The sequence below is a fragment of the Tasmannia lanceolata genome, unplaced genomic scaffold (genome assembly GCF_043159265.1).
Source record: "Tasmannia lanceolata isolate RefF3 unplaced genomic scaffold, GAP_Taslan_0.1 ptg000018l, whole genome shotgun sequence".
Lineage (NCBI taxonomy): Eukaryota > Viridiplantae > Streptophyta > Magnoliopsida > Canellales > Winteraceae > Tasmannia > Tasmannia lanceolata.
The window spans coordinates 28,236,885-28,264,881 of NW_027518695.1; the positions used below are offsets into that span (position 1 = coordinate 28,236,885).

A 27,997-nucleotide genomic window follows, 5' to 3' on the forward strand; every position below is an offset into this window, starting at 1 on the left:
AGCTGAATGTGGTTCAATGTGGTGTTGCCACGTGTCCCCCTCCTATACAAGCAACTTCTGTGTAAAGTCTCTTTTAAGAGAAAGGGTAATATACACCAAACGTATGTGTATAGAAAGGAATTTGTTTCATTTAGGTATGCTAATAATAGCTAATACATCTGCAATAAATCAGAGATTGGAAAACCAAATGATTTTGTTTCTTTTAAGGCTGCTATTAAGTTCTAATAAATCTATAAAAAAGCAGAGAATGGAAAACAAAACAATTTTATTCCTTTTAGGGCTGCTATCGATAGCTAATAAATTTGCAATAAATCAGAGAATGGCAAACCAAAATATTTTACGGAAGTAGAATGGCTATAGAAATAGCAAAACTGACGGATCATATTTCCAAATTTTCCTCGATTTGATATTCCTGATTTTTTTTAAATATGTGTTTTACCTTTTTTTTTAGGGAAAATGAGAAAAAATGGGATTTTTAACTGAAAATCTCAAAAAAGGGTTGAGTTGGCTAAATCCTCAGGAAGGGATGAAACGCATCCCAAGGCATGTTTTAAGACAAGAATGACCTTTACTTGCTTTTCCCTTCACCTTTTTTGAGAAACAGATCCCAATGCATTTCACAAACCCTATTCACCTTTTTAACCTTCTTCTTTCCCACGCCAAGTGTTGAAAGTCCATTGCCTTTCGTAAAACTCCATTGTACAGCCCCCTTCTAGGATGAATTCAGCCCATATTTTTCTAAATGGACTACACAGCCCATACCATAGGATGATCCAAACTGCCCAATTGATGGGCCACAACGTAAATAGATTGAGCCCCAAAAATCATTTCCATAGGATGATTCTAACCATCCCATCTAAAGAGGGACTCAGATTATGGAAACTTCTATAGATCGAACGGTTGGGATCATCTATGGAAATTATTTTTGGGGCACAACCTATTTATGTTGCGGCCCATCAATTGGGCAGTTTGGATCATCCTATGGTGTGGGCTGTACATTCTAGAAATTGTGTTCAACTACATAAATACACTTGGCTTTTGACTTGGTGGTAGGGAAGACTTATTTGTTTCTTCATGAGAAAGAGTTTTTATAAGGTGTAAACCCGTATACTCCTGCATTTTTCAAAAAGTATTGTACGGGTCACACCATAGGATGATCCAAAACGTCCATTAGATGGGCCACAATGCAAATAGGTTGTGCCCAAAAAATCATTTCCATAGGAGGTGATCCTAGCCGTCCAATCCATAGAGAAAATTCGTATTATGGAAACCTCTATAGATTCAAGGGCGAGGATCAGCCTATGGAAAACAAACTCAAAACTTCAAACATCATTTTATGTTCTGTATTTTTGTTTGGATAAAAATTGTCCATCCTCTCGAGTTTCTTTTCACTTTCTCTTGATCCCTAACTCTAAGCGCTAACTATGTACAATATAAGTCGGACTTAGGACACTTTGATGGATGGTCCCACTCGACTCAAAATAGATTGTGACCTGAAATCAGAAATTGAGATCCAAAAGCACTCCAAAAAGGATAATGGATCAAATGAAATACTATTAGAATCTATGAACCATTATTTATACCTTGGAACCACTATTTATACCTCGGAACCACTACTTAGTAGTAAATAGTGGTTTCGAGGTATAAATAGTTGTTCTCACAGTTCTGAGTGTTTAAACCACTATGTATACACTCATTCTTACTTTTTATAGTGGTTTTGACTGTAATTGTGGTTCACATGAATCTTGAAACCACAATTAGTGCTTGCAAGGATTTAATTGTCGTTCCTTTCATCTCAATGTGGTTCTTAGTGTTTAAACCACTGTGTATAAATTCATGACAACTTTGAGACCCAATAAAATACTATCAGAATGTATGGACCAATATTTATACCTCGAAACCACTATTTATACCTCGGAACCACTACATAGTGGTAAATAGTGGTTCCTAGGTATAATTAGTGGTTCTGAGTGTTTAAAACCCTATAAATACACTCATTCTCACCTTTTATAGTGTTTTAAGTGCATAACTTTTTCAATCTCACAATTTAAACTCTTAGAACAAGTATTAGGCCATCTAAACTATGAACCACCATAAGATCTGAGTGTTTAGACAACTATTTAACCCATTGTTCATAAATTCATTGTGACTTTGACACCCAATGAAATACCATTAGATTGTGTGAAGCAATATTTCTACTATCGAACCACTATTTATACCTCGAAATCACTACATAGTGGTAAGCAGTGGTTCCTAGGTATAATTAGTGGTTTTGAGTGTTTAAAATCCTATAAATACACCCATTCTCACTTTTTATAGCGGTTTTGAGTGAATAACTTTTTCAATCTCACAATTTAAACTCTAGGAACAAGTATTGGGCCATCTAAACTATGAACCACCATGAGATCTGAGTGTTTAGACAACTATTTAACCCATTGTTCATAAATTCATTGCAACTTTGACATCAAATGAAATACCAGTAGAATGTGTGAACCTTTATTTATACCTCAGAACCACTATTTATACCTCAGAACTACTATATAGTGCGTGTTTGGCGTACCGTTTAAAACGCCGTTTGGGAGTGTTTGGGTGCGCAGCCACCGTTTGAAACTCCGTTTGAAACTCCGTTTGAAACACCGTTTTGAACCCTCAAAACGGCGTTTTGCAAACGGAGGGAGGGAGGTCCGTTTGCAAAACGCCGTTTTGAACGGAGTTTTTGGGGCTTGGGTTTTTACATGTTTACCCTCACCAAACCCATTTTTACACCTTCGTTTTTTTGGCACAAGTTAAAAACAAAATTTTCCCCGACTCTCGCTGTGCTCCAAAGAAAGAAGACACGAGACTTGTCTTCCACCTCCAGACGTCTCCTTGCAACCTCAGACTCTCCAAGCTTCATAGCAGGTACGGAGATCTCTCTCTTCTTTCCGTTTATTTTTCCTTTTTTTTATCTTGTTAAATCTCATAAAATAGGGTTTCTAAAAACCCAAAATAGGGTTTTGTGGTTCTCTGTTTGTTGGGGTTTCATGTTTTTTTATTGTTCCTGTATCTGTTATCTTGGTGAAAAACCCAAAATAGGGTTTTGTGGTTCTCTCTGTTTGTTGTGGTTCTCTGTTTGAGGATACCTTATAAAACAGAGGAGAAAAACGTGAGTTTTTTCTCATCTTGGTGAGGGGGTGAGAGAAACAAGTGAAGGTTCCTGTATCTGTTTTCTCTTGTGATATTTTTTGTGCAGTGGGATTTTTTTAAATCCCACTGCAATGAGATGTGGCTAAAAATCCGGAAACAAAAGACTCTACTCATACTCGGATTGACCTTCAGGTGCTTGTGATTCCTATTAGATACATCATCCGAAAACGCTCAGAAAAGTAGATATATGAGATTTTTGTCAACTGGACAACATGAGAAACTGAGAAAGTAGTGAAAACTTTGGAATTGGTATTAATCATACTTATTCTACATTGGGTTTCATGGTGGTTCCAAAAACTAAGATTTCTTTCTGCCCAATTTCCTTCCCTGCCATTGGAAGGTTGGGGAGGAAGCTTTGATATGTTTATATGGGATTTTGTTCAATTTCTATGTGAACTGAGATTCATTGATTTCCTTCCGTGCTGCTCTATTGCTAAATCTGCAAATATACTCGCCATCTAAAGTCATATGTACTGAACTGAGTAATAATTTTTTTTAATGGTTACTGAGCCAAGTAAGTTTGACTCTATTTAAGATGAATGGTGCTTTAAACAATTGTAAAATTGGGCTCATATATTGGTTTGATCATTGGTAAGTAGTGACTACTTGTCACCAAAAGCATCAACTCTTCTGAGCTTGGCCAATTAACCTATTATAATGATGACAGAGAGTGAGTTTCATGTTCAGGGATGGTAAAACACCCTCTGGTCTCTTATGGATCAACTTTGTGGCATGAATTTTCATAATCTTCTTTTAGAAAGCATGACTTCTGGTAAAAATTCTGGTTTTGACACCATGCAATGGTCTGAACACCATATTTTAGGGGAAGCAGGTTGTCAACCCACAAATCGATTTTCTAAGTATTGCAGGCTAAAGTGGAGCCTACACTAGGTGCCTCTTTTGTTTTTTGTTTTGTACTGAGAAGTAATTTTGAGTCCAAAACTGATTACTCGACTCAGAATTAAGGCCAGTTTGTTTTGGAGTTTGAGAATTGATTTCGAGTCAAAAACTGATTATTGGCCTCAAAATTAAGGGCTGCTGGTTTTGGATTTTCAGAATTGATTTTGATTCCTAAACTGATTATTGACTCAAAATTAGCTGGACATTGAATGGCATTGACCGGCTCTTGTCAATAGGTTGTTTGAGAATTGAATGATTCCAAAACAGATTATTGAACTCAAAATTGCATATAATTTTTGAGTCCCCAACAATAATCAGTTTTGGTTTCGTAACCAGTTTTTTCATAATCCAAGATGAATAGGGAATAAACGTAATTTTGAGCCCAATGATCAGTTTTGGACTCAAAATCCAAAACGAACATGGCCTTGTAGAAATCTATTCTGAAGAAAATTTTGAAGGATATGATATTTCAACCTCCTTTTGCAGCAATTCAAAACCCTGCTGTGGGATTTTTAGCCACATCTCATTGCAGTGGGATTTTTTTAGCCACATCTCATTGCAGTGGCATTGGGACTCCTTTTTCTTTCTTCTTTTTATCTTTCTCTTGTTAATTCTCATGGTGGGTAGAGAAAGCTAATCAAAAGGCATTGGGACTCTTTTTTCTATCTTCTTTTTGTCTTTCTCTTGTTAATTCTCATGGTGGGTTCTGTTTAAATGCCTATTTTCTGGGTTAGATTCAATGGTTTTTTCTCCATTCATTTATTAGAATCTTGATAGCAAAAGCCCAGTTTGATTTTAAAAACCCACGTCCAAAATCCAATTTTTTTATTGATTTAAGTGGTGTTTCTCATTTTCTCTGGTTTGTAACGCTTTTGGTTTTGCATTGTCTGTTATCCTACTTAGAATTGTTGGGAAACTCAGATCTCCTTGATAAGCACAAACCTTAAAAACTTCTAATCTTTTGGTAGTGGTTTTCCTTCTGTTCCTTTCTCCTTTTTACTTTAGCAATTCCTTTACAAAATCTTAGCTTTCTCAATAAACTTTTAAGCTCTCTTTTAGAACAGAAAGCTTTAGAAATCCATTGTTAAATCCCCTTTTTATATCACTTCTATCTGTGACTCAATTTTTTACTATTCTTCTTTGATTTCATAGCCATACCCAAAATCTGAGCATTAAGAAAGCCATCGGAAAATCCTACTTTGAATTTTTTAGATGGAAAGTGATCAAGCAAAAAAATCTTCCCAGACTACAAAAGGGAAGGCAAATGGAAAAGAGATTATTAAGAAAGCTCAATGGGACACCGATAGCCATTATGCTTGGATTGACATATGTAAGGACTTAGTTAGGAGGGGATTTAGACCCGGTTCACACTTGAGTAAGGAAGGGTGGGCGCTAGCAACTGATGGTTTTAATGAGAAGACGGGCAAGGGATTCACTAAGGAACAAATGAAAAATCATTGGGACTCGACTAAAAAGGAGTGGCAGTTGTGGCATTCTTTGTTGACCAGTGCAACTGGTTTGGGTTTTGATCATGCGAAGCATTGCATAGATGCATCAGACGATTGGTGGGATAGTCAAATTAAGGTAATCAATAAACTTAAACATAATTTATTTTTATTATAAGTTTTTTTTCCATTTCAGTAAAAGGATAATGTTTCTTTTTTTGTTTTGTGTAGAGAAATAAAAAGTATGCGTGCTTTAGGAGTCGAGCCTTGAAAAGGTGTTGGGATCTTGAGGAGTTGTTCTTAGATGTTTCTGCAACTGGAAGACTTGCATTTTCTCCTTCTGCAAGCCAAGTTGAGACACAAAATAGCAAACCATCTACCCCATTTGATATAGAGGAAGAGGGAGATGAAGATGTAGGCACACCAGTATCTTCGAATGAGCCTTTTTATGGTGAAGATGAGACGGAACCAGATGTAGTAGCAAGGAAGAAAGAGCCTAATGTAAAACAAAGGGTTGCAAAAAGAAGATCGGTTGCAAATCATATTTCCAAAAACTTAGAGCGTCTCGCGACTGCAGTGGAAAGCAGGAGCACGACTACATCTGTCCGTATGGAGAAGTTTGATGCTGACATGACTAAAATCGTGAGGCAATTAGCCTTGTTGCCAGGTTATGAGAGGGGGTCACTAAATTTTTATGCCGCTTGCAAATTGTTTAAGGTGAAAGAGAATCGTGCATTGTGGGTGGCTATGGGAGATGACAAAACAAAGATTGGTTGGCTACATTATGAGTTGGGAGTCCCATTGCAACCGTCATTCGATGATGGCGATGTTTACTATCCCCAGCCCATTGATTAGTTTTCTATCTGTTGGTTGTGAACTTGTGTTACTTGGATGTTGACAAGTCACGTTATTTTTTATCTTGTGATCGATGGTTGTGAACTTCTGATAGTTTTTTGGGTATTGCAACTTGTTGGTTGTTACTTTTATTTCGAACTGGTTGGTTTTTATATGTTAGTTGAACAAGCTCAAGACAATGTATAACTTTTTCATTCGTATACAATTTATTTTGAACTGTTTTTACACTACAGAGGCCTGGAGCATACCAGTAACATCTTCCCTTGGTGTGCCATACGGGATTTGAATATGCTAGTTGTTGGTTTTTTATTTGCAGGGAATATGGATTCAGGAGATGGGTCAGATGCATCAATTGAATCAATTGACAGTGACGAAGATTATGATGATGAAGATTTGATGGCCATGGTTGTTGAAGGTGTGCAAGATGCAATTAGGTATTATTCTATGTATTTTTGCAAGACACCTTGCCGAACAAGTAAATACACTGGGCATAAATTTATCATGGACCTATTAGATTGTGCACCAAACCGATGCTATGAGCAACTTCGTATGGAGAAACATGTATTTAGGAACTTGTGTAATTTATTCAAAACAAGATAGGGGTTAACACCAACAAAAGCAATGTCTATTGAGGAGATAATGGCAATGTTTCTGATGACATTAGGACATGGCGTTTCTAATAGGTATATGCAGGAGCGGTTCCAACATTCTGGAGAGACAATTAGCAGGCAATTTCATAAAATCTTAACTTGTGCGATGCGATTTTCGTCTGATATGATTAAGCCAGAGCCTAATTACAATGATATTATTCCTGCATACATCCAAAATAGGGCAAAATTTTTTCCATACTTCAAAGATTGTATTGGAGCTATTGATGGCACCCACATTCAAGTGATTGTGCCTCAAGCAGAGCAAATTCCATATCGAGGAAGGAAAGGTTACACCTCAACAAATGTCATGGCATGCTGTGACTTTGACATGTGCTTCACCTTTACATGGGCAGGATGGGAAGGTGCTGCTCATGACACAAGGATTTTTTCAGAGACACTGCGTACGCCGGATCTTAATTTTCCTCACCCAAGGGGAGGTAAGTACACAAATAATACTATAAATTTAATATAATATAATATATAATATCTTACATAACTTTCTTTTCAAATTTTGATGTAGATAAATATTATGTGGTTGATGCCGGCTACCCCAATATGAAGGGATACTTGGCCCCGTACAAGGGAGAAAGGTCACATGTTCCAGCTTTTCGACATGGTACTCAACCAATAAGTGGTTCAAATGAGCAATTTAATCAAGCACACGCCTCTCTTAGGAACATTATAGAGCGCACATTTGGTGTATGGAAAAATAGATGGGCCTTGCTATCCAGAATGCCTAAATTCGATTTAAAAACCCAGATACAACTAATTGTAGCATCAATGTCACTACACAACTACATCAGAAAGCATGCAAGTCGTGATGAGGAGTTCGATAGAGCTGACCATGATGATACATATATGCCTACTGTTAATGTTGGTTTGGGTTATGATCATGCTATGGATCATAACGATACATTTGACTATACACATGATGATGCTTTCATGGGTTCAATTCGGGATCGCATTCGTGATGAATTATGTTCTATATAAATTACTCATTGTGCCACTTTTTAAATTTTGTTTTTTGAACAATAGTATAACTATTTATGGCAATGATGTTTAATTTTAATTGTGTTGAATGAGATCCTAATGACCTTCTAATATTGAGCCTAATAAGAGAATAATTGAGTTACATTGAGGCCAACCAAACAATGCCCTTTTTGGTCATTTAACCACTAAAACTCCGATTTGGGGCATTTGCAACCAAACACACAGTACCTCCGTTTGCCGTTTAAAACGCCGTTTTGATCTGGCCAACCAAACACCAAAACGCCGTTTTGAACCAAAACGCCGTTTTGCAAAACGGCGTTTCAAACGCTATTTCAAACGGTACGCCAAACACACCCATAGTGGTAAATAGTGGTTCCTACGTATAATTACTGGTTCTGAGTGTTTAATCCCCTATTTATACACTGATTGTCACTTTTTATAGTGGTTTTGATTGCATAACCTTTTATTCTCACTATTTATACTGTCGGAACCACTATATAGTGATTTGGAGGTCTACATGGTGGTTAGGACGGTATAAATAGATTACCTCAGTGTTTAAATAGTGGTTCTGATCTTCTACATAGGGTCCTCACTCTATTTCCACATTCAGAACCACTATTCAAATCATTGGAACCACTACTTAGTGGTTGAGAGGACTAAATACTGGTTCCCACATATCAATAGTGGTTCCGAGAACAAAATATTGCTTCTACACATTTAAATAGTGCTTCTAATTGTATAGACATGAGTTTCATCCGGGTTTACTCTAAATAGAAACATAGAGGGCAATAGAGAGATAGGGAGATGATGAAAATATATCATAGCATTGTAAAGAGGATGATGACAATAACAAATGCCTAACAAAACCATAACAAAACCCTAACAAACAAAACAAGATTATGACAATACACCATAGCATTGTAAGGAACATGTTAAACCTAAGCAAATGTATGACAATGGACTACTAGAGAACCTTAGGTTTCATAGCCAAAGAAAATAAAGAGATCCAATAAAATCTAGATATTCTCAAGGGGAATTTCATCGGTCTGCAATGTAATTTCAATGGAGTTTTACAACAGGCAATGGAGTTTCATCAGTTGGCGTGGGGAAGAAGAAGGCAAAAAGGTAGAGGTTAGGTGAAATGCATTGGGATCCGTTTCTTACCTTCTTGGAGGGACAAGCAACTCAAGGGCATTTTTGTCTTAAAACATGCCTTGGGATGCGTTTCACCCCTTTCGGAGAATTTAGCCAACTCAACCCTTTTTTGAGATTTTCAGTTAAAAATCCCATTTTTTTATCATTTTCCCTTTTTTAATATTAGTTACACAATTCCCAATTCCTTTCCTAATGAAAACCGTCTACACCCATAATTAGTTGTGTCATACCTTATGGTTTGAATTTAGGCACTTTTTTTAATGTTTTCCGTTTTAATTTCCTATATATATATAGCTGAATGTGGTAAGCTGGAGTGGCGCCAGGTGGCACCCCCACTGCATTCTGAAATTTAAAAACGCTTTAAGGGGATGTTGCACACCGTTTTACACTTTTGGAATTCCAAAAGTTCTTTCTAGAAAAACAAATCGTTCTATATTCCCTCTTTAGTGTACTCCATTTCTCTTAAAGAGAAAATAGATGCTAAAATCTCTCATCTATATCTATAAACGGAATTCTATACTAATGTTTCGCAATCTACACCTATAAAAAAGGAATTCTACACCTTAACATCTGGTATTCTATTCTGGGCTGTTTTGCTCTTAAGTTATAGTAAAAATTATTTCAAGAACATAATTTTTCGTTGCCCCGATAAGGTTAGTTCGTGCCAGATAGAAAAATACAATAACAAAAAGAAAATCAAGATAAAATTAGAGGACAAAGGTCGGGTGCCGGTCGAGTCGGGCTGCCAAGGCATCATCCCTAACCCAACTTGAAATTAAATCGGGTTTGGAAAAGCCATCCCTAACCCAACCCAACCCAACCCGAGGAAATGCCAACCGAACCCGACTCAAAATTGGGTTGAACCCGACCCAAGTTGCACCCCTACTATGATCACAGTTCCGGTCCACCGCCATTGTTTCCACTTATGTGGGATGATCATATCTCCTTGACACATTAGGCCTCCTCTGCTCCTTGTTTTGATTCCATGAAATTTCAAGAAAAGTTTGGAAAAGAAAAACATTTTGCTTTTCCATTGTTTTATTACATAGAAATAAAAGTGACATGAACAACCACAATTCAACGTTTGTTCACAGGAGGAACCTTTAAAGTTATAATGATTATACTCAAAATTTATCATTTCCCCATAATCTGTGGAAACAAAAAAATATTTCCTAGGAAAAAATTTCTTGAGAAATGTTTTTCCTGCAATCCAAACAGGCCTGCGTAGGACTAGATGTCACGTGGGTCAGCTCACGAGGATCAACAAGATCAACGGTCTTGATTTTATTTGTGTGAAGTAGAGAAAACATGAAATGTCAAAAGAAAGATAGCCGCCAACCTTTAATATGCCTATTGATTTTCGCACTACAATGTTTTGATAAGGGCAGAAACTTATCTTGTCTTTTATTATTGAAACATCTTATAACAGTAAAAAGAACATAATTGAAGAGAAAAGACAAGCTTAGTTCGTGCAATTATTCAAGCACAGTAGTGCTATTATCAGTAGATTTTAATAATATGGTAAAGGGTAAATTCGAACCTTTTTTGTTACTTGGGACAGCCCTCTCTAGTGTAAAAGAACAGTCATAAATACACTAGAGGGGATGTCCCCAAGTAAAAAAAGGGGGGGTTGAATATATCACTTACCAATAGAAATAAAGAGCTATAAATAAATTCCTTCAGCGAGAGAGGAAAGAAAGACACCGACTCTCAATCTATTCTTAATTCTCCCTCTCTCTCAGCTCTCCGCGCTCTCTAATCTCTCTTTCTTGCTCTTGCTCTTTCTCTCTCTAATCTCTTCTGTTTCTCTCTCTAATCCCTCTTTCTTGCAATCTCTTCTTTCTCTCTCTCTCTCTCTCTAATCTCTCTTTCTTGCTATCTGTCTCTCTCAGACAGAAATGGAGTTTGATCACTATGACGAAGAGTTCTGTCACTTTAATCCAAATGAAACTTACGAATTTGAGTTCGACGAGTTTTATGAAAATTTCTCTGCACCAATGTTCGTCGACTTAACAAACCCGGATCGATCCGTTGAGGATGATAAAGAATGGTTTTGCACACGCCTCGGTAAGTTTTTTTTTTTTTCATTTGCATGTTTTTTTTTTTTGCCATTTTTGTCTGTTTCCCCCCCTTTTTCTTGTCTTTTTCATCTTCACGTTCAAGTTCTTGAATGGTTCTTCCAATTAATTTTTCTTGGAACTGAAACTTTTCTTCCACTTAATTTTTCTTGGGTCGACTCTGTTTCTGCCCTTTTCATCTTCTTGACAATTCTTGCTATAGAGTATAGACATTTGTTTTAAATCTGACATGCATGCTTATCTCTCTGTTTATTGAACCCAAATTTTTGTTGCTCTGTTTGAATTTGATAGAATATTGCAATTTCAATTGATTGAATCCTAAAGGTTTTCAAAGGTTTCTTTGCTTTTGAATCTTTTTTTTTTTATATATAGTTAAAATAGTCGTGGCTGGCTCTAGTTGACTCATTATGAATTGCATGTGAAATGCGGTGTTTGTACTATGTCTAAATATTTATATGAATTACAGGTGAAAAAGATGGTATGTATTGAATTATCGGACTTGCGTGACAACACATGTCTTTTGGGATTTTATGTTATTAAAACATTATGTATAGATATTTGTCTTATGTGGTAAGTTTGTATTTGTGTTTATTGTAGCATTTCCTGAAGTTTCATGTTAAAATTCTATCATTTTCAATTGTTTGCCTGCGGATTTCCACCGAAATGTCCGACCGAAACTGAAAAGGTCCCATTTTCGTGATGACCGATACCATAACTGAAACTGAAATTTAAGAAATTCCAAAAATTGAACTTGTCTAAAGTACAATTGTTGCACAACATGGCAATGTGTTGGTTGATTCTACCTGTCATTGCTTTCACTTCATTGTCCTGCGATATAAAATCAATCATTTTGTGTTATCCATATTTAAAAATGAAGTTGGCAATGCATGCTAGACCCTTGAATCACTTCCACTTGTATCTTCAACAAAATCACTTCCATATTGATGAACAGTTTTGCAGTGATGTAAGAAAACAAATCCATCTAAAATCAACATGTCATCAGAATAATGAACCCTTTGTTCTAATATAGTGCAGCACCTATCTGCCAAACCTTTTCAATCCTTCAACCAATGGTTGAATAAGTGAACGCTCTCCTCCTCTCTCTTTCTACTGCTATGCAAGTTGTCTTGGGTTGCCTTCTCAACATGGGTGTCGCTGATTACCCGACCTTGTGGTTGCTCAACTGCTCCCTCTTCAGAATTGGAGTGTTCTCTTTCATATCAGTCACTATTGGCCAATATTTCAAGCTCTCGACCTATGAGAAAAAATGTTTCAAACTCTCAATTGGTATGTGTCTTGATTTCAACTCTGCTGGCCTTTTCTCAGATTTTACTGTGGAAATGGACATTTCATTGAACCATTGCTGTTCACATCCACTTTTATCTTCCAAATTACAATTTTCCAATGAGTTCTGAATTTTACATTGTCAACCCAGGATTCTTTGAGTGTGAGAAATCATCTCAACAACCTACATGCATCACCGTCTTCTATTTTGTATCGTTCTAGTATTTTAGCAGTCTCTGGACTATTTAAATTAGTAACTTGTGCAGAAATCAAATTCTTTTTGTGTCCATTTTGATACTATGCTTGATCAACAAATGTGTGGAACTGATCTATATTTGAATTTGCAATTGGCACTTCTTTGAAACATTGATCCAGCTGAGAGGAACTGGTCTATATTTGAATTTGCAATTGCCACTTTTTGAAACATTTCGTAACCTCAACATTTTCACTTTCTTTATGTTCTGTGGAAAGCATAGATCTAGGCACAAAGCTTTGATACTACTTGTTGAAAACAAGATCAAAAGCAAAAGAAGCAAAACCCAAATAACACAAATCACAAAGGGAGAGAGAGAGAGAGAGAGAGAGAGAGAGAGAGAGTTCCCTCGAATATACTATTCCAAGACTCAAACCGTACACCACTTCTCTTCAATACTCTATTCACACTTTTTCTCTCACTCACATACTGTTTCAAGAGTCTTTGGCTGTGTTTGCTTTGTTCACACCCTTACCCCAGGGCTAGATAAATTGGATCCTCAGGCGGAGCGTTGTGTCTTTCTGTGCTTACTTTCGTACCCAGAAAAGTGATCGGAGTTACCGTCCTCGACTTCGCCGATATTTGTTTCCACCGACGTCACTTTGTTTGAGTCTACCTCCTTCTTTACCGCTTATGCTAGGAGCAGTCCCTTTGTATGTGAATGAAAGGGATGCGCGCGCGCAAGAGTTTTACGGCAAGGTTTCCTTAGCAAGATTTTACGACAAGGAGAGAGATGCGGGAGAGGTGGAGAGATGCGGCTAGGTTTCCTTCTTTTTTTGAATTTTGTTTATTGGATCAGCTCTTATACCATGTTATTGTTGATAAGGAAGAAGAAGAAGAGTGAATATGGAGTTTCCTTAGGAGCTCCCATATAATATATATATATATATATATATATATATAGAGAGAGAGAGAGAGAGAGAGAGAGAGAGAGAGCGAGAGAGAGAGAGAGAGAGAGAGAGAGAGAGAGAGAAAAGTGTTGGTGCGCAGGGAGTTACCTGCGCATTAGTGGCTTATAAAGCCACCAATTGGTCGCTTTTTTGGACCCCGCAAAGGTGGACCCGCCATACGAACCAATCGGTGGCTTTATAAGCCACTAATGTGCAGATAACTCCTAGCGCAGCTGCGCAGGTTTTAAATTTCGGTTTCGGGCAAAATTTCGGTCTTTCCCAAAACCGAAATTTCGGTTGAAATTTGGTAAAGGATTAAAATAATATTATTTTATCTATTATTTCACCGAAATTTCGACCGAAATTTGGTACATTTCGGGAATTTCCGTTTCGGTGCAATTTCGTTTCGGTCCCGACAAAATCCGATCGAAATTTAAAACCATGACTATAATACCCTTCAACAGTTACATTTAAAACTAACCGTAAAATAAAAATAATATAAACTACCATATTACCATGTTTCCTTTTCGATTTGCCCAACCCATTTAAACTAATTAGAAGCCACACTTTCTAAATCAAAACTACTTTTAAAGACTAAAAAGCCCATTAACACTTCCCATTACCCATGTCCGTTAGGACCGTGACCTTTTCAGAACACACAGCCACACACAATAGTAACCTTTCTTTTCCAATATGTTCCTATTCTAAAATCTGTCCAATGATCACTGGTGCAACTTCTCTAGCTGTTTCACCTTTTCTTGCTGATGTAGAAAATCAAGATCAAAGCACAAAAGCTTTGATACCACTTGTTAAAAACAAAGATCAAGCAGAAGCACTAAACCCACAACACAAAAGATCACAACAAAAGGAGAAGAGGGAAGAGAGAGCGGAAGAGAGAGAGGGAGAATTTCTCTTGAATACTGTTGATGGCAGCAACCATACACAACTTCTTAATAACAAAGAGTTCACGTTTCACACTCCTCTCTTTTTTCCACTTTTTCATGTTTACTCTCACTTCATTATTTCATTCATGTTCTCTCTCTCTCTCTCTCTCTCTCTCTCTCTCTCTCTCTCTCTCTGCATATAAGCAAAGGCACTCAAACACGTATTGAAACTACCCATGCTATACAATCCCCTCTACTTTCCAAAAAAACACTATCGAAACACTAATTAGAAACTAACCTATTAAACCACTTTCCTATTTCTATATAATACCCTTTTCCACACGCCTCGGTAAGTTTTTTTTTTTTCATTTGCATGTTGTTGTTTTTTTGCCATATTTGTCTGTTTTGCCCTCCCTTTTTCTTGCCTTTTTCATCTTCACATTCAACTTCTTGAATGGTTCTTCCTTTTAATTTTTCTTGGATCTGAAAATTTTCTTCCCATTAATTTTTCTTGGGCCGACACTGTTTCTGCCCTTTTAAATCTGACATGCATGTTTCCGAAAACACATATCTCTTTGTTTAAATTGATTGAATCCTAAAGGTTTTCAAAGGCTTCTTTGCTTTTGAAACTTTTTTTTTATATAGTTAAAATAGTCGTGGCTGGCTCTAGTTGACTCATTTTGATGGTTGTGGAACCACGTTACTCACAAAACTTATCTAAAGCTGAATCCTTACACAACATAGGTTGGTTTTGGTGATTATGTTTGGCATTGTTTTACTTGGTTGGATTTAGTAACATGTTTTTAAATTTCCAATGAAACAAACGACTGATATGTTTCCATCCCCATCCCCATCGAAACGATACCAAAACTGAACGGACTTGCTCAACAATACATGTCTTTTGGTATTTTATATTATTAAAACATTATCTATATCTGTATTTCTTATGTGCTAAGTTTGTATTTGTGTTTATTGTAGCATTTCCTGAAGTTTCATTTTAAAACTCTATCATTTGCAATTGTTTGCCTACGTTTCGGCGATTTTACAGGATTTCCACCAAAATGTCCAACCGAAACTTAAAAGGTCCCATTTCTGTGGTGACCGAAACCATAACTGAAACTGAAATTTAAAACCTTGATTAGTAGATTTTCCAAAAATTGAACTTGTGTAAAGTAAAATTGTTGCACAACATGGCAATATGTTGGTTGATTCTACCTGTCATTGTTGGTTGATTCTACCTGTCATTGCTTTCACTTGATTGGACATTTTCTTTGTGGAATTAAAAGTAGGAGCATGTCCTGCGATATAAAATCAATCATTTTGTGTTATCTATATTTAAAAATGAAGTTGACAATGCATGCTAGACCCTTGAATCACTTCCACTTGTGTCTTCAACAAAATGATTGTCCATATTGATGAATAGTTTTGCAGTGATGTAAGAAAAAAAAATCCATCTGAAATCAACATGTCATCAAAATAATGAACCCTTTGTTCTAATATAGTGCAGCACCTATCTGCCAAACCATTTCAATCCTTCAACCAATGGTTGAAAAAGTGAACCCTCTCCTCCTCTCTCTTTCTACTGCTATGCAAGTTGTCTAGGGTTGCCTTCTCAACATGGGTTTCGCCAATTACCCGACCTTATGGTTGCTCAACTGCTCCGTTTTCAGAATTGGAGTGTTCTGCCTCATATCTGTCACTATCGGTCAATATTTCATGCTCTCGACCTATGAGAAAAAAATGTTTCAAACTCTTGATTGGTCTCAGTGGCTTGATTTCAACTCTGCTGGCCTTTTCTCAGCTTTTACTGTGGAAATGGACATTTCATTGAACCACTGCTGATCACATCCACTTTTATCTTTCAAATTACGGTTTTCCAATGAGTTCTGAATTTTACATTGTCAACCCAGGATTCTTTGATTGCGAGAAATCTTCTCAACAACCTACATGCATCCCCATCTTCTATTTTGTATCGTTCTAGTATTTTAGCAGTCTCTGGACTATTTAAAATAGTAACTTGTGCAGAAATCAAATTCTTTTTTGTGTTCGTTTTGATACTATGCTGGATCAACAAATGCGGAGAACTGGTCTATATTTGAATTTCCAATTGCCACTTCTCTGAAACATTCTGTAATGTCAACATTTTCACTTTCTTTATGTTCCATATAAAACAATGATCAAAGCACAAAGTTTTTTGAAAACAAGATCAAAAGCAAAAGAAGCAAAACCCAAATAACACAAATCACAAAAGGAGGGAGGAAGAGAGAGAGTTCTCTTAAATATACTATTCCAAGACTCAAACCGTACACCACTTCTCTTCAATACTCTATTCATGTTTTTTTTCTCACTCACATATTGTTTCACGTTTTGCACTCTCCTTTTATATATGTTAGAAATGTGGCTAGGGTTTAGAGGGGAAGAAGAAGTGTGAGGGTGAAGATGGTGAGATTCTCCACTTAGGAGTCCACCCATTAATATGATGTATATATAGGTCCAAAGTAGGGAAACATGGTACAAAGGCTACAATACCCCTCACACTACACATAATGACTAAGATACCCTTCAACACTTCCCCTCAAGCTGGAGTGTATATACGGTATAACTCCACACTCCAGATTCCTACAAAGAAAACTAAAACAAACAACTATAATACCCATACAACAGAAAAACAATAATCCCATAGACATAGCCAGCTTGGTACAACACACCCCGTCAAGCTGGTGTGGTGAATACATAGTAAAAAACATAACAAAAAAGGACCATGGCCACAACTAGTACAACAGCGAGTTCAACGGCCAAAAAAACAACGAGCTCCCCCTAAATTAGCATTACCGTCAGAGCGATCAACACAGATCCTCCCCCTGAATCAGAGCACGGCTATCAAATCTACACCAATAACAATCGAACGAAAGGGCCTCGGCAAGGAAACAACAACGATCCATAGAATAAAATAAGCACACCAAAGGCGCGCACACGAACAACGACGAAGCACCACGAGTAGAGATCAAGAGAACATCATATCGAAGAAGAAGCCCAACCAGGACCAACAACCAACCAACAACAGGGCGATAGAAAATCAGCCCACAACAACAACCAACCAATGATGGCCACACAGCACGTCGCTTGGGAAACAACCAACCAAAGAAGGCCACACAACACGTCGCCTGGGAGAAACAACAATAAGGCCGAATTCAACGCAAATGACCGGGCATATAGCCACTACTAGCAACAACGCCGAAAGCAATGCTAACGACCTGGTATATAGCCACCAACAACAACAAGGCTGAAAGTAACGCTAATGACTGGGCATATAGCTACAAAAAAAAAAAAACAAGGCCGAGAGCAACGCTAACTACCCGGCTTATAGCCACAATAACAAAGTGGATTGCAACGCAACCACTACAATGACAACGAATGCGTAAAACTGCGCAAAGCAACTACACACACTATATAGAAGAACCAATAAAGTGGATTGCAACGCAAACCTCTACAGCAACAATGAATGCGCAAAATTATGCAAGGCAACTACACACATGTAGAAGCATCAACAAACAGGACTCGCAAAGCGAGTCCACCAATAACACCAAGCGCGAAGAACCAACCAACCACAACAGCAATGATCTCAACCACGATCAACTCAACCACAACCAACCCAGCCAACCAAAAAACCAACCAACCAACCAACCAACAACAAATAGAAGGAGCAACTAACCAAGAACGCGAAGCATGGTGAAAGAACATCAACTTAAGTCACCAACAACACACCAACAAACGCTAAGCAGAAGGAAACAACTAGCAACATGAAGAACCAACAACTAACAATGCAAAAAAGAAACTAACCAACCAACCAATGAATCAACTAAGGAAACCTCACAACACTTCAACAAGGAGGACGATACTACACTAACCCGAAGACCATGACAAAACATAATAGGAAGAACAACCACCAACAAAGGAGCACCAACAAGGAACTCCATGTGGAACAACTACCCACAAGACAACAACAAGACTATAACACGACAACAACAAGACAACACAAGACATCAATACACCACTCCATCCATGGAACCTACATCAACACTCCCCCTCAAAAAACACTATTTGAAACACTAATTAGAAACTAACCTATTAAAAAACTTTTGTATTTCTATTTATTAGCCTTTTCTAAAACACAATAAGTAACTAATTATGTTTCCTAAGACAATCCAATCTCCTAAAGCTACCACTTTCCAAAACCCAAATTAGAATCTAACTCTAACTACCAAATTGACAAATCCTAATTTAGACTAGGAAAGATCCATGTGGGCCCGCGCCCCGTCCGCACCGACCCATCCCCTCCGGCGCCATGGAGAGTCAACGATAACTTTTATCACTCCCCTTCACTGCTGACTCTCTGCAAGTCATGCTAAGTTCATTTCTAAACTTCACAAACCTATTGTACTCCAACCCTTCGAATGTAGCAAGATACTCCGCTATCTTACCGTACCACTGTACTCAGGTTTCAATCGTCGGATTATAATCCTCTGCATCCCCGTCTCTGAAATCTTGGACTCTTCATCGAGTTGTGATATTGCATGACAGATCTTCGTGAATATTTCATGACACTAATAAGAAACTAACCTATTAAACCACTTCCCTATTTCTATATACTACTCTTTTCCAAAACAAAATTAGTAACTAATTATGTTTCCTAAAACAATCCAACATCCTAAAGCTACTCGTTTCCAAAACCCAATTTAGAATCAACTCTAAATACCAACTTGACAAGTCCTAGTTTAGAATAGGAAAGATCCATGTGGGCCCGCCTCGGCCCGCGTCCGTGCCGACCCATCCTCTCCTTCACTGTGGAGAGTCCGCGATGACTCTCAACAGGTGACACATCTACCATTGTTAAACCAACAACTACTATATTTTTGTAAACCAAATTTTCCACTTTCTCTTCTACATCGTGTCCTGAAAACAAATCAGTATCCAAGTTGCAGAACTCGTTAGAAGCTATGTTTTTTGTTTTGTTTGAAATAGTGATATATTGAATTAAAGGGAACCAAGATGGTCCACAAAGGCACAAACATTACAGAAGGAATAAATACAAGAAAAACAAAAATACAATTTATGGCAGGAGGAAATCAAACCACTCCAAACCCAGCCTTCTAACCCTTGATTTGGCTGAAGAATCGGCTTCACCATTAGATGCTATGTTAGAAGACTTTTCTCCCTTACTTTCTCCTTCTTCATGCTTATCCAGTGAAACGATCTACAATCTGCTTGTATGGGGAATGTGCACTACATTTTAGGATAGAAACTTGATATGCCAACGCACTAATTTTCTGTGAACTTGTTCTAGCAAATGCTTTCAACCTGGAAAGTTCTCTGCAATCCTCAAAGTTTTGGTTATCTAGACCCATCTCAAGCTTAAAAGGAGAAGCTGCAGCAGAATTTTCAGCAGCTGCCAGAGCTTCATATGTTAAAGTTCTCTACTCCCAAAACCTTCCACTTCCTTAGACTTTCCATGCAGCACATTTCAATCTAAGAATTATCTTCAATCCCCACTGTACTATCATCTACAGATTCCCTCCCTGCTGGTGGAACTTGGGCCATTGCTCAATTCCTCATTTTCTTGAGCTTGGACATTTCAAGCACAGATAGCTGCACTCATTTCCTCATTTTCTTGTTCCGAGGCTTTGTTAGGCTCGATATGGGCAGCTGCTTCACATTCCTCAGATTCAAATTTTGTTCTGGTATCTTCATTTTCCCTTTGAGCTGATTCACCACATACTTTCACCTCTTCCACTTGATCGTGATCTTTGCAATTAATTTCCTCTTGATCAATCCAAATTTCTCCCTGATCTTCACATTCAACTTCTTCCTTGACAGCTTGATTGGTTCTTGTTTCTCTTCCTTTCAGCTTCTTGAGCCTTCTCACAATAGACGTTTGTCTCATCATAGTTCACAAGAGACTCGTCCTCTTTGGCATCATGTTCACAGACAAAATTTGAATCCTCAACTCTGTAAGCTATTACATAATCTTTGAATTCTCCCTGATCTTTTCCCTTTTTACCTTTTTCTGCATAGTAATTCCTTATGCATGAGCAATCGTTCTCATCTCTTTGGAGAGAATCTTGAAACTCTGTTGCACTGATGCCGTATGTGTGGATCCCGTCCTGAGGGGGGGTGGTCCCACGAGGGTGTGTTTTACGATGATGATGATAGCGCCTTTGTCCATTGGATTTGAATATGAATGCTTTTTCACAAATTTAGGATAAAGGTCCTAACTTCACAAAAGAAGCAACTGACCAGAGTCGCCACCTAGATTAGGGATCTAGGACCCATGATTAACTCTGTTAATTTGGTCTACGTTTTGAATTCTGGGTAAGTTACCTGATTACGAAGTCGGAAGGTGTACCGCACGAAGTGTACAGCACCGACCTTGCCTAACTTTTTAAAAGCTTTAATTATTCAGGTTTAACTAAGGGGGTGAATGTGAGTTTTATTTTAGAAATCTAAACATTACTAATGATTTGGCCGTTCACAGTTTAGACTCATGCGGGCCAGGAGTGCATCCTACATGCAACTACATGCCTACGTGCCTATGTGATTGTTTTTGAGTTTGATGAGATTTGGCTTAAGTTGAATTTGATTAATTGATTTGAGGTGAAGTGACTTACGCTACATGAACCTAGATCTAATGCAATGGGCCTAAGTTGCATCTTAGTATTTCTGTGAGAATTTGGACTCTAAGATGTTATTGGGGAACCTAAAGTGCAACCTCTAAGTTCAGAACCTAAAAGATTTTACGATTGATCTTGAATTGTGATTTTTCAATTGGGTGAAAGTTCTTAGGTTCTTTAAGGCTTTCAAATTCCAAAAAGTTCCAAATTCAAACAAAATAACTAAACATGCAATTTCTACCAAAGACAATTAACATGACATTTTAAATGATGAAACATGTAAAGAAACTAAACATGGAAAGCCAAGTAACTAATCATGCAAAATGACCAATGAACTAAACATGCAATCAATGATTTGAGAATGGGAGAAGGGATAGAAAGAAAGGTGGAAGAGATGGGGAAGGGTGTGAGAGAACAGGAAGGATGGAGAGGGGGGCGACTGAACTTGATTTTGCCAAGTTGCCTACGTACCCCGTCGTGGGGATCAAGCCATACGTAGTTCCAACGAAGGGGGATTGAAAATTGGGATTGGGCTTGGGATTAGCTAGGGTTTGAGAATTAGAGACTTGGATGGGGAATTTTGAATTGGAAACTTAGGATTAGCTCCGAAGGATTGAATGACAAGGTCATCAAAAGAGATGGACTTATAGATTCGGGCATAGGAATGCAACTCGGTTGGGGTCTAGGGGTGCAACCCGGTTGGACAAGGGTAGGTGTGGCTGAATTAGGCACATGACTCGAGTGAGTCAAGGGGCGCAACTCGGGTTAGGATCGGGATAACTCGGGTTGACTTGGGTTAGCTTAGGTTGAGCCGGGTTGAGGTCCGGTTGGTTTAAGGTGGAAAGATTGGGTTTTGTGTAGCTTAGACTCGGTTGGGTGCGGCTCGGGTTAACACGGATTGACTCGGATTGGACTCGAGTTAGGACCGGACTCAGATTACGGTTCGGGTCCTAGTTGGACTCGGGTTAGGGGGCTGGTTTTCCTTGGGATTGAGATGGAGTTAGATGCTCGGATAAGGGATGAATTATAATTGGATTGTGATCTGATGGACATGGGGATATGATGGGGATATGGCCCATGGGGTCAGGTGGGATGAATATACCATGGATACGATGGCGATGGAATGGTAGCGTATATGATCGAACTGGTAGCTCTGTGGGTGTAGAATTAATGAAGAGGGTGCATGTACTGTTGGGTTATGGGTGGGAGGCATGGGCTATGAGTAATTTGTTCAAGTGCTGTGGTGTCATGGGTAGGTGGAATGCGGCTTGGGCTGGGCTGCAGCTTGGGTGGAGTGAGGCTTTTGGTGTGGGGTGGACGGGTAAGATCGAATTGAACATGAGTTGGGCTGATGTTGAACCGGTTTGTCGGGTTAGGTTCGGGTTTAGCTTAGGCAGGTCCTGAAATTGCTTGGTATGGGGACATGAAATAGGCTATGCATGTGGGATAAGACGATGGCTAGCAAATAGGGTCTGTTAGGATGGCTATGGCGGTTTGGGTAGTGAGATGTGGTAGTCGGATGAAGTAGATGAACATAGAATATGTCATGGGTATGTGGAGTAAAGGATGCATGTGATGGGTTCTATGAATATGGGACATGCTATGGGTATTTGAGACATAGGATGGTTGGGCAAGCATATGTGATGGGTTATGTCGGATTGAATGAATGAGGATATAGGGTGCTGGATATAAAGTAGTTGGGTTAGCATTTGGTTGGATGAGTCCAGTTGCGTGGTGCGGGTTCGAATGGGTCGGTTCGGGTTATAGGTTCGGGCTGACTCGGGTTGGGTGAAGTAGGGGTTCGGGTTGAATTGGAATGGGCGGGTTTTGGTCAGACCGGGCGGGTCCAATTGGGTCAAAGTCAAGGGGGCTGCGGGGTTCGGGTTAAGGGGTCCGGGTTGGAGGTCCGAGCTGATCCGGGGTTAACTCGGGTCTGGGGTGCGGCTAGGTGGGCCAGGCTCGGGCTGAATTGGAATGGATTGGTTATGGCTCGGTTTTGGTTAATTGGGCTGCTGGATGGGAAGACGGGCATGGCTTTCTTTGATTATGATGAAATTAAAGGAGGCAGGGGTAATGTACGGTCGGTTGAATATATGGGGATAGCGGTAGATGGGATATTAGATAGGAGGTGATGAGATGGCTATGAGAGACTAAGTTGATCATAGATGGGGTTATGGCTATAAGGAGGTTGGTTGAGCACGCTGTCGGAATATGGGGTATATTGTTTGGAAACAAGAGCGTGGTGATATGGTATTGGTATATGGTAATGGCTATAGGGGTGAGGATGTGGATATGGTCATGGAGATGTAATCATGGGTATGGTAGAGCTTAGATGGGGAATTATGGCTTAGACAAAAGCTATGGAATGGGCTGCCGAGTGGGATCAACTTAGGGAAAGAGATGATGTAACCGAGTAGGCCCCATGGAGTGGGTTTGAATGACCGAATGGCCTTGAGCTCGGGTCTCAATTTCTTCTAGCCGTGTGGACTACAGGATTCGAACCTTGGTTTCTCATAGGCCATATGGGTCCCACGGTGGATGCATTTTCTTTACTTGATTCTCGTCTTCTCCAAGCATAATTATTAATTTATTTTATTTAATCTATTGGATCTAATCAATGGAAGCAATATTGAAAACTACCAATTCTATTTGGGTCCACTCAAAGAGTGCAAGACCAAAAATCAAACCGATAATTTTATCCGGAGTAGAAAACCTCTAATTCTATTAGATCCAATGAACAAAAAATGGTACTTTTATCGGAATCTTGAAGAAGATAAAAACAAAATACTACACACCTTTGATGGGATAGAACTTGAACTTGAGAGAAGCTTTGCCAAATATCCACTCTAGCTTTGACTTTGGGGAAGATGGAGTGTTGGACGGATCCCTTTGGAGAGGGGAAGTGGGAGAGAGAGAGCTGAGAATCTCTTGGACGAACTTGATGGGGGAGGGAGAGAAGGCTTAGAATTCTGTCCTTTAGGGGGAAGAATGAGGGGCTATTTATAGGTGAATGGGTGAGCAAGGTTGCTATATTTAGGCTCTAGAAAAAGCAATGGTTGAGATTAAAGATTAGAAATTGGAGGACAAAGATTACAATTTCTAGGATGTCCTTCTCTAAACATGGAAATCTCTTTTATGAATAAAAAGAAACATCCATGTAGGGGATGGGAAGAAAGAATTTAAACGGCTAGATTCGGTTATTACAAATTGAGAAACCCATTGGGAGCACGAGATGAGGCCACTTGTCTCACAAAATCTTACAACTTGGGAATAATTAGAGAGCAAAAAGAAACATCTAATTTCTTCTCTTTGCTGGATTTTTAGTAAGAGACCAACCCAATTGGATACGGACATTTGTCCGCTTGACTTGCTTGAGCTAGTGAGATTGTGCCACATGTCCCTTCAAAAGATTTTCACCAAATCAAAATCTCTACCCAATATCCCAAACAAATAGGGGAGGGGAAAGCAATGCACGTTTTTACCAAGCTTGGGGAAACAAAACGTGTGGTGAGAGGAGATAGAATGTGAGGAGAGAGAGAACATTTGCGGAAACAGAAAATTTTCATTTTCCGGAGATTTTGGTGTCCAATTTCGATAATTTTTTCGCCTTTGGAATCCTTGATTTTTCCTCTTTCATTTAAACCCAATATTGCCATAGAAATACTGATTTTGAAATTTTCGACCAATGAGAGCCATCGATCTCCATCGGTCAAATCGCTTTTCCAGAGATTGGGCAAATCGGTGATCCAAACGAACCAACCGACTCGATCAATCTTGGATCAATGATTAAAACCATTAAACCAAGATATCAAAGCCAATTAAGACATTAAAAGGTTCTGTTATCGATGATTTAATGGGATAATTTCGACGGATCTCATTCATCCTGCCTTGATCCGTGACTCTTTCACTAAGTTTTTGCTCAGTTAAGTAATCCAATGTTGAATCCGGATTCGAGATTAACCTTGATTGATATCATTTTGACTAAATGATCACAAATCCTTAGTAAAGAAAGACACCCATGTTGAAAATCAGCCCTCGATCTGACGATTTACGGAAATCGGGTCTCATAATGGAATCAGGGTCCGGGCTGTGAGGTGACCCTAGCTTATTTCGTCCCAATTGATGATCCGTAAAGTCAGATCGAGATATTAATGCCTTAAAACATATAAATTCATGATAGAGGGACTCTTGCATGGATTTAACACTCTAAGTCACCAATCAGGGCATTTTTCCAATTTTTCGGATCTAATCGTCTTACCAGGTACATCTTATTATTTTGGTTTTCAGGGAATGTGAGGATGCATATTTTACCAGTGAAATTCAATGGATCAATATATTAGGTTATTGTCGGTTGAAGTGTAGCAAAATGAGGGTGTCTACAGTATGCAGTTTCTGATTTTATCTTAAATTCAACTGATTGCACATGTTTACTAACGCTCTTTCTTATTCCTATGTAACTTCCATTCAAATTCTCTCTCTGATTTTAAAATGTTTGAATGCTTTTATTCGAGTTTTATGCTTTCTCTTGAATTATAAATATGAAATTTATGGATGTGCTTTCTGGGGTATTGTGTTACAGGATGCAACCAAAAGCATGATGAAGAAGATGATCCTGATATTCTCCATAGAAAATTTGAACTTCGGGTATGTTATGCCTCACTCTTTGTCCTACGTGAATGGATGATATTGTTGTTCATGTAACTTCATGACATCTTGAGTCTTAAATCATGCAGGTCATGGCAGCGAGGAGCCTAAGACTTCAAAACTCACTAAAGGGACAAACATCACGGTATTTTAAGTTCTTTAAACATTGAATTATTATTATTTCTTCAATTTCCCATGAACAATTCAATGACAAAATCTCCTTTGCCTTTCAGTTGCACTGCGAGATGTCGTCCACTTCCTGCACCTGCGAAATCTGCCAAGGAAAGGATGGCAATATTAAACATGATCAGGAAGACAATGAAAGCATCCAATGATCCTCCAAGGTACAAATTAGTGACACCAAATCTGGAACCCAATCCAAAAGTAGCTACTCCATTACCAAAGAATGGAGTGGTGAAAAGTAAAAAGGCAATTGGCCAGAATTGTTTGCCTTTCAGTGGGATGAAGAAACCCATTCAAAGCCGTAAGAATCTAAAAGTAGCTGCTCCATTGCCAAAGAATGAAGTGGTGAAAACTGAAAAGGCAATTTGCCAGGTTCGTTTGCCTTTCAGTGGGATGAAGAGACCCATTCAAGGCCTTGAGAATCCAAAAGTAGCTGCTTCATTGCCAAAGAATGGAGTGGTGAAAACTGAGAGGGCAATTCTCCATGTTCGTTTGCCTTCCAATGGGATGAAGAGACCCATTCAAAGCCTTGAAAATCGAAAGGTAGCTGCATTGGCAAATAATGGAGTGGTGAAAACTGAAAAGGCAATTGGCCAGGTTCGTTTGCCTTTCAGTAGGATGAAGAAACCCATTCAAATCCGTGAGAATCCTAAAGTAGCTGCTCCATTGCCAAACAATGGAGTAGTGAAAACTGAAAAGGCAATTAGCCAGGTTCGTTTGCCTTTCAGTGGGATGAAGAAACCCATCCAAATCTGTGAGAATCCAAAAGTAGCTGCTCCATTGCCAAAGAATGGAGTGGTGAAAACTGGAAAGGCAATTGGCCAGGTTCGTTTGCCTTTCAGTGGGATGAAGAGACCCACTCAAGGCCTTGAGAATCCAAAAGTAGCTGCTTCATTGCCAAAGAATGGAGTGGTGAAAACTGAAAAGGCAATTCTCCATGTTCGTTTGCCTTCCAATGGGATGAAGAGACCCATTCAAAGCCTTGAGAATCGAAAAATAGCTGCATTGGCAAAGAATGGAGTGGTGAAAACTGAAAAGGCAATTGGCCAGGTTCGTTTGCCTTTCAGTGGGATGAAGAAACCCATTCAAATCCGTGAGAATCCTAAAGTAGCTGCTCCATTGCCAAAGAATGGAGTAGTGAAAACTGAAAAGGCAATTGGCCAGGTTCGTTTGCCTTTCAGTGGGATGAAGAAACCCATTCAAAGTCTTGAGAATCTAAAAGTAACTGCTCCATTGCCAAAGAATGGAGTGGTGAAAACTGAAAAGGCAATTGGCCAGGATCGTTTGCCTTTGAGTGGGATGAAGAAACCCATTCAGAATCGTTTGCCTTTCAGTGGGATGAAGAAACCCATTCAAAGCCTTCATAATCCAAAAGTAGCAACTCCATTGCCTTTTAGTGGGGTGAAGAGACCCAAGTGGAAGGACGTATGGTAGAAGTAGGGGACTGTTTTCTTTGAAAGTAGGGTGGGGTAAACTTTAGCTGGATAGGAGTCTATCTAGTGGAGTCTGTCATGCTTAATTGTAGGAGTCTAAGTGCTTAATTATAGGAGTGAAGGTTATCCTGTTTGCTTCGGAAGTACGGAACTTTAGTCGGATAGGTCTCACTGAACCATTGTAGGAATTTTTAGAGCAGTTGTAATGATTGATTCATAGTGTTTAGAGCATCAGATCCTTCTGCCTCTAAGCTTGAGAAATCAACTGGTGGTGTTTAGAGCATCATTCCTCTTATTATTTTACATGATCCTACGTTCTAAATGTTCTTTATAAATCCTTTTTCTTTGTCATATGATCATTGAAACCTTAGGTATGAATGTATGTCACATAATATTTCTGTAGCTCTCTCTCTCTCTCTTGAATTTTAATAATTTGTTTTTATAGCTCTAAGTAACAGAAACCATTTATTATGATGCTTACAAATCACGTGGTAGTGTT

At 38.6% G+C, this 27,997-nt stretch overlaps 1 protein-coding gene across 1 annotated transcript; it reads left to right on the top strand.

Moving 5' to 3' along the window:
• Nucleotides 1–10,995: 10,995 nt before the first annotated feature.
• Nucleotides 10,996–27,683, top strand: LOC143850251 (uncharacterized). The gene is made up of 5 exons (XM_077359517.1): nt 10,996–11,248; nt 25,818–25,882; nt 25,972–26,027; nt 26,116–27,490; nt 27,591–27,683. The coding sequence occupies exons 1-5, from the start codon at nt 11,080–11,082 to the stop codon at nt 27,681–27,683; spliced, it is 1,758 nt and encodes a 585-aa protein (XP_077215632.1). The 5' UTR covers nt 10,996–11,079.
• Nucleotides 27,684–27,997: the final 314 nt, after the last annotated feature.

Bases quoted from the DNA above. Each gene is read 5' to 3' on its own strand.
- LOC143850251 (XM_077359517.1), top strand. From the start codon at position 11,080: ATGGAGTTTGATCACTATGACGAAGAGTTCTGTCACTTTAATCCAAAT. The intron at 11,249-25,817 runs GTAAGTTTTTTT...ATTGTGTTACAG, and splicing joins ATGGTTTTGCACACGCCTCG to GATGCAACCAAAAGCATGAT. The intron at 26,028-26,115 runs GTATTTTAAGTT...TTTGCCTTTCAG, and splicing joins CTAAAGGGACAAACATCACG to TTGCACTGCGAGATGTCGTC.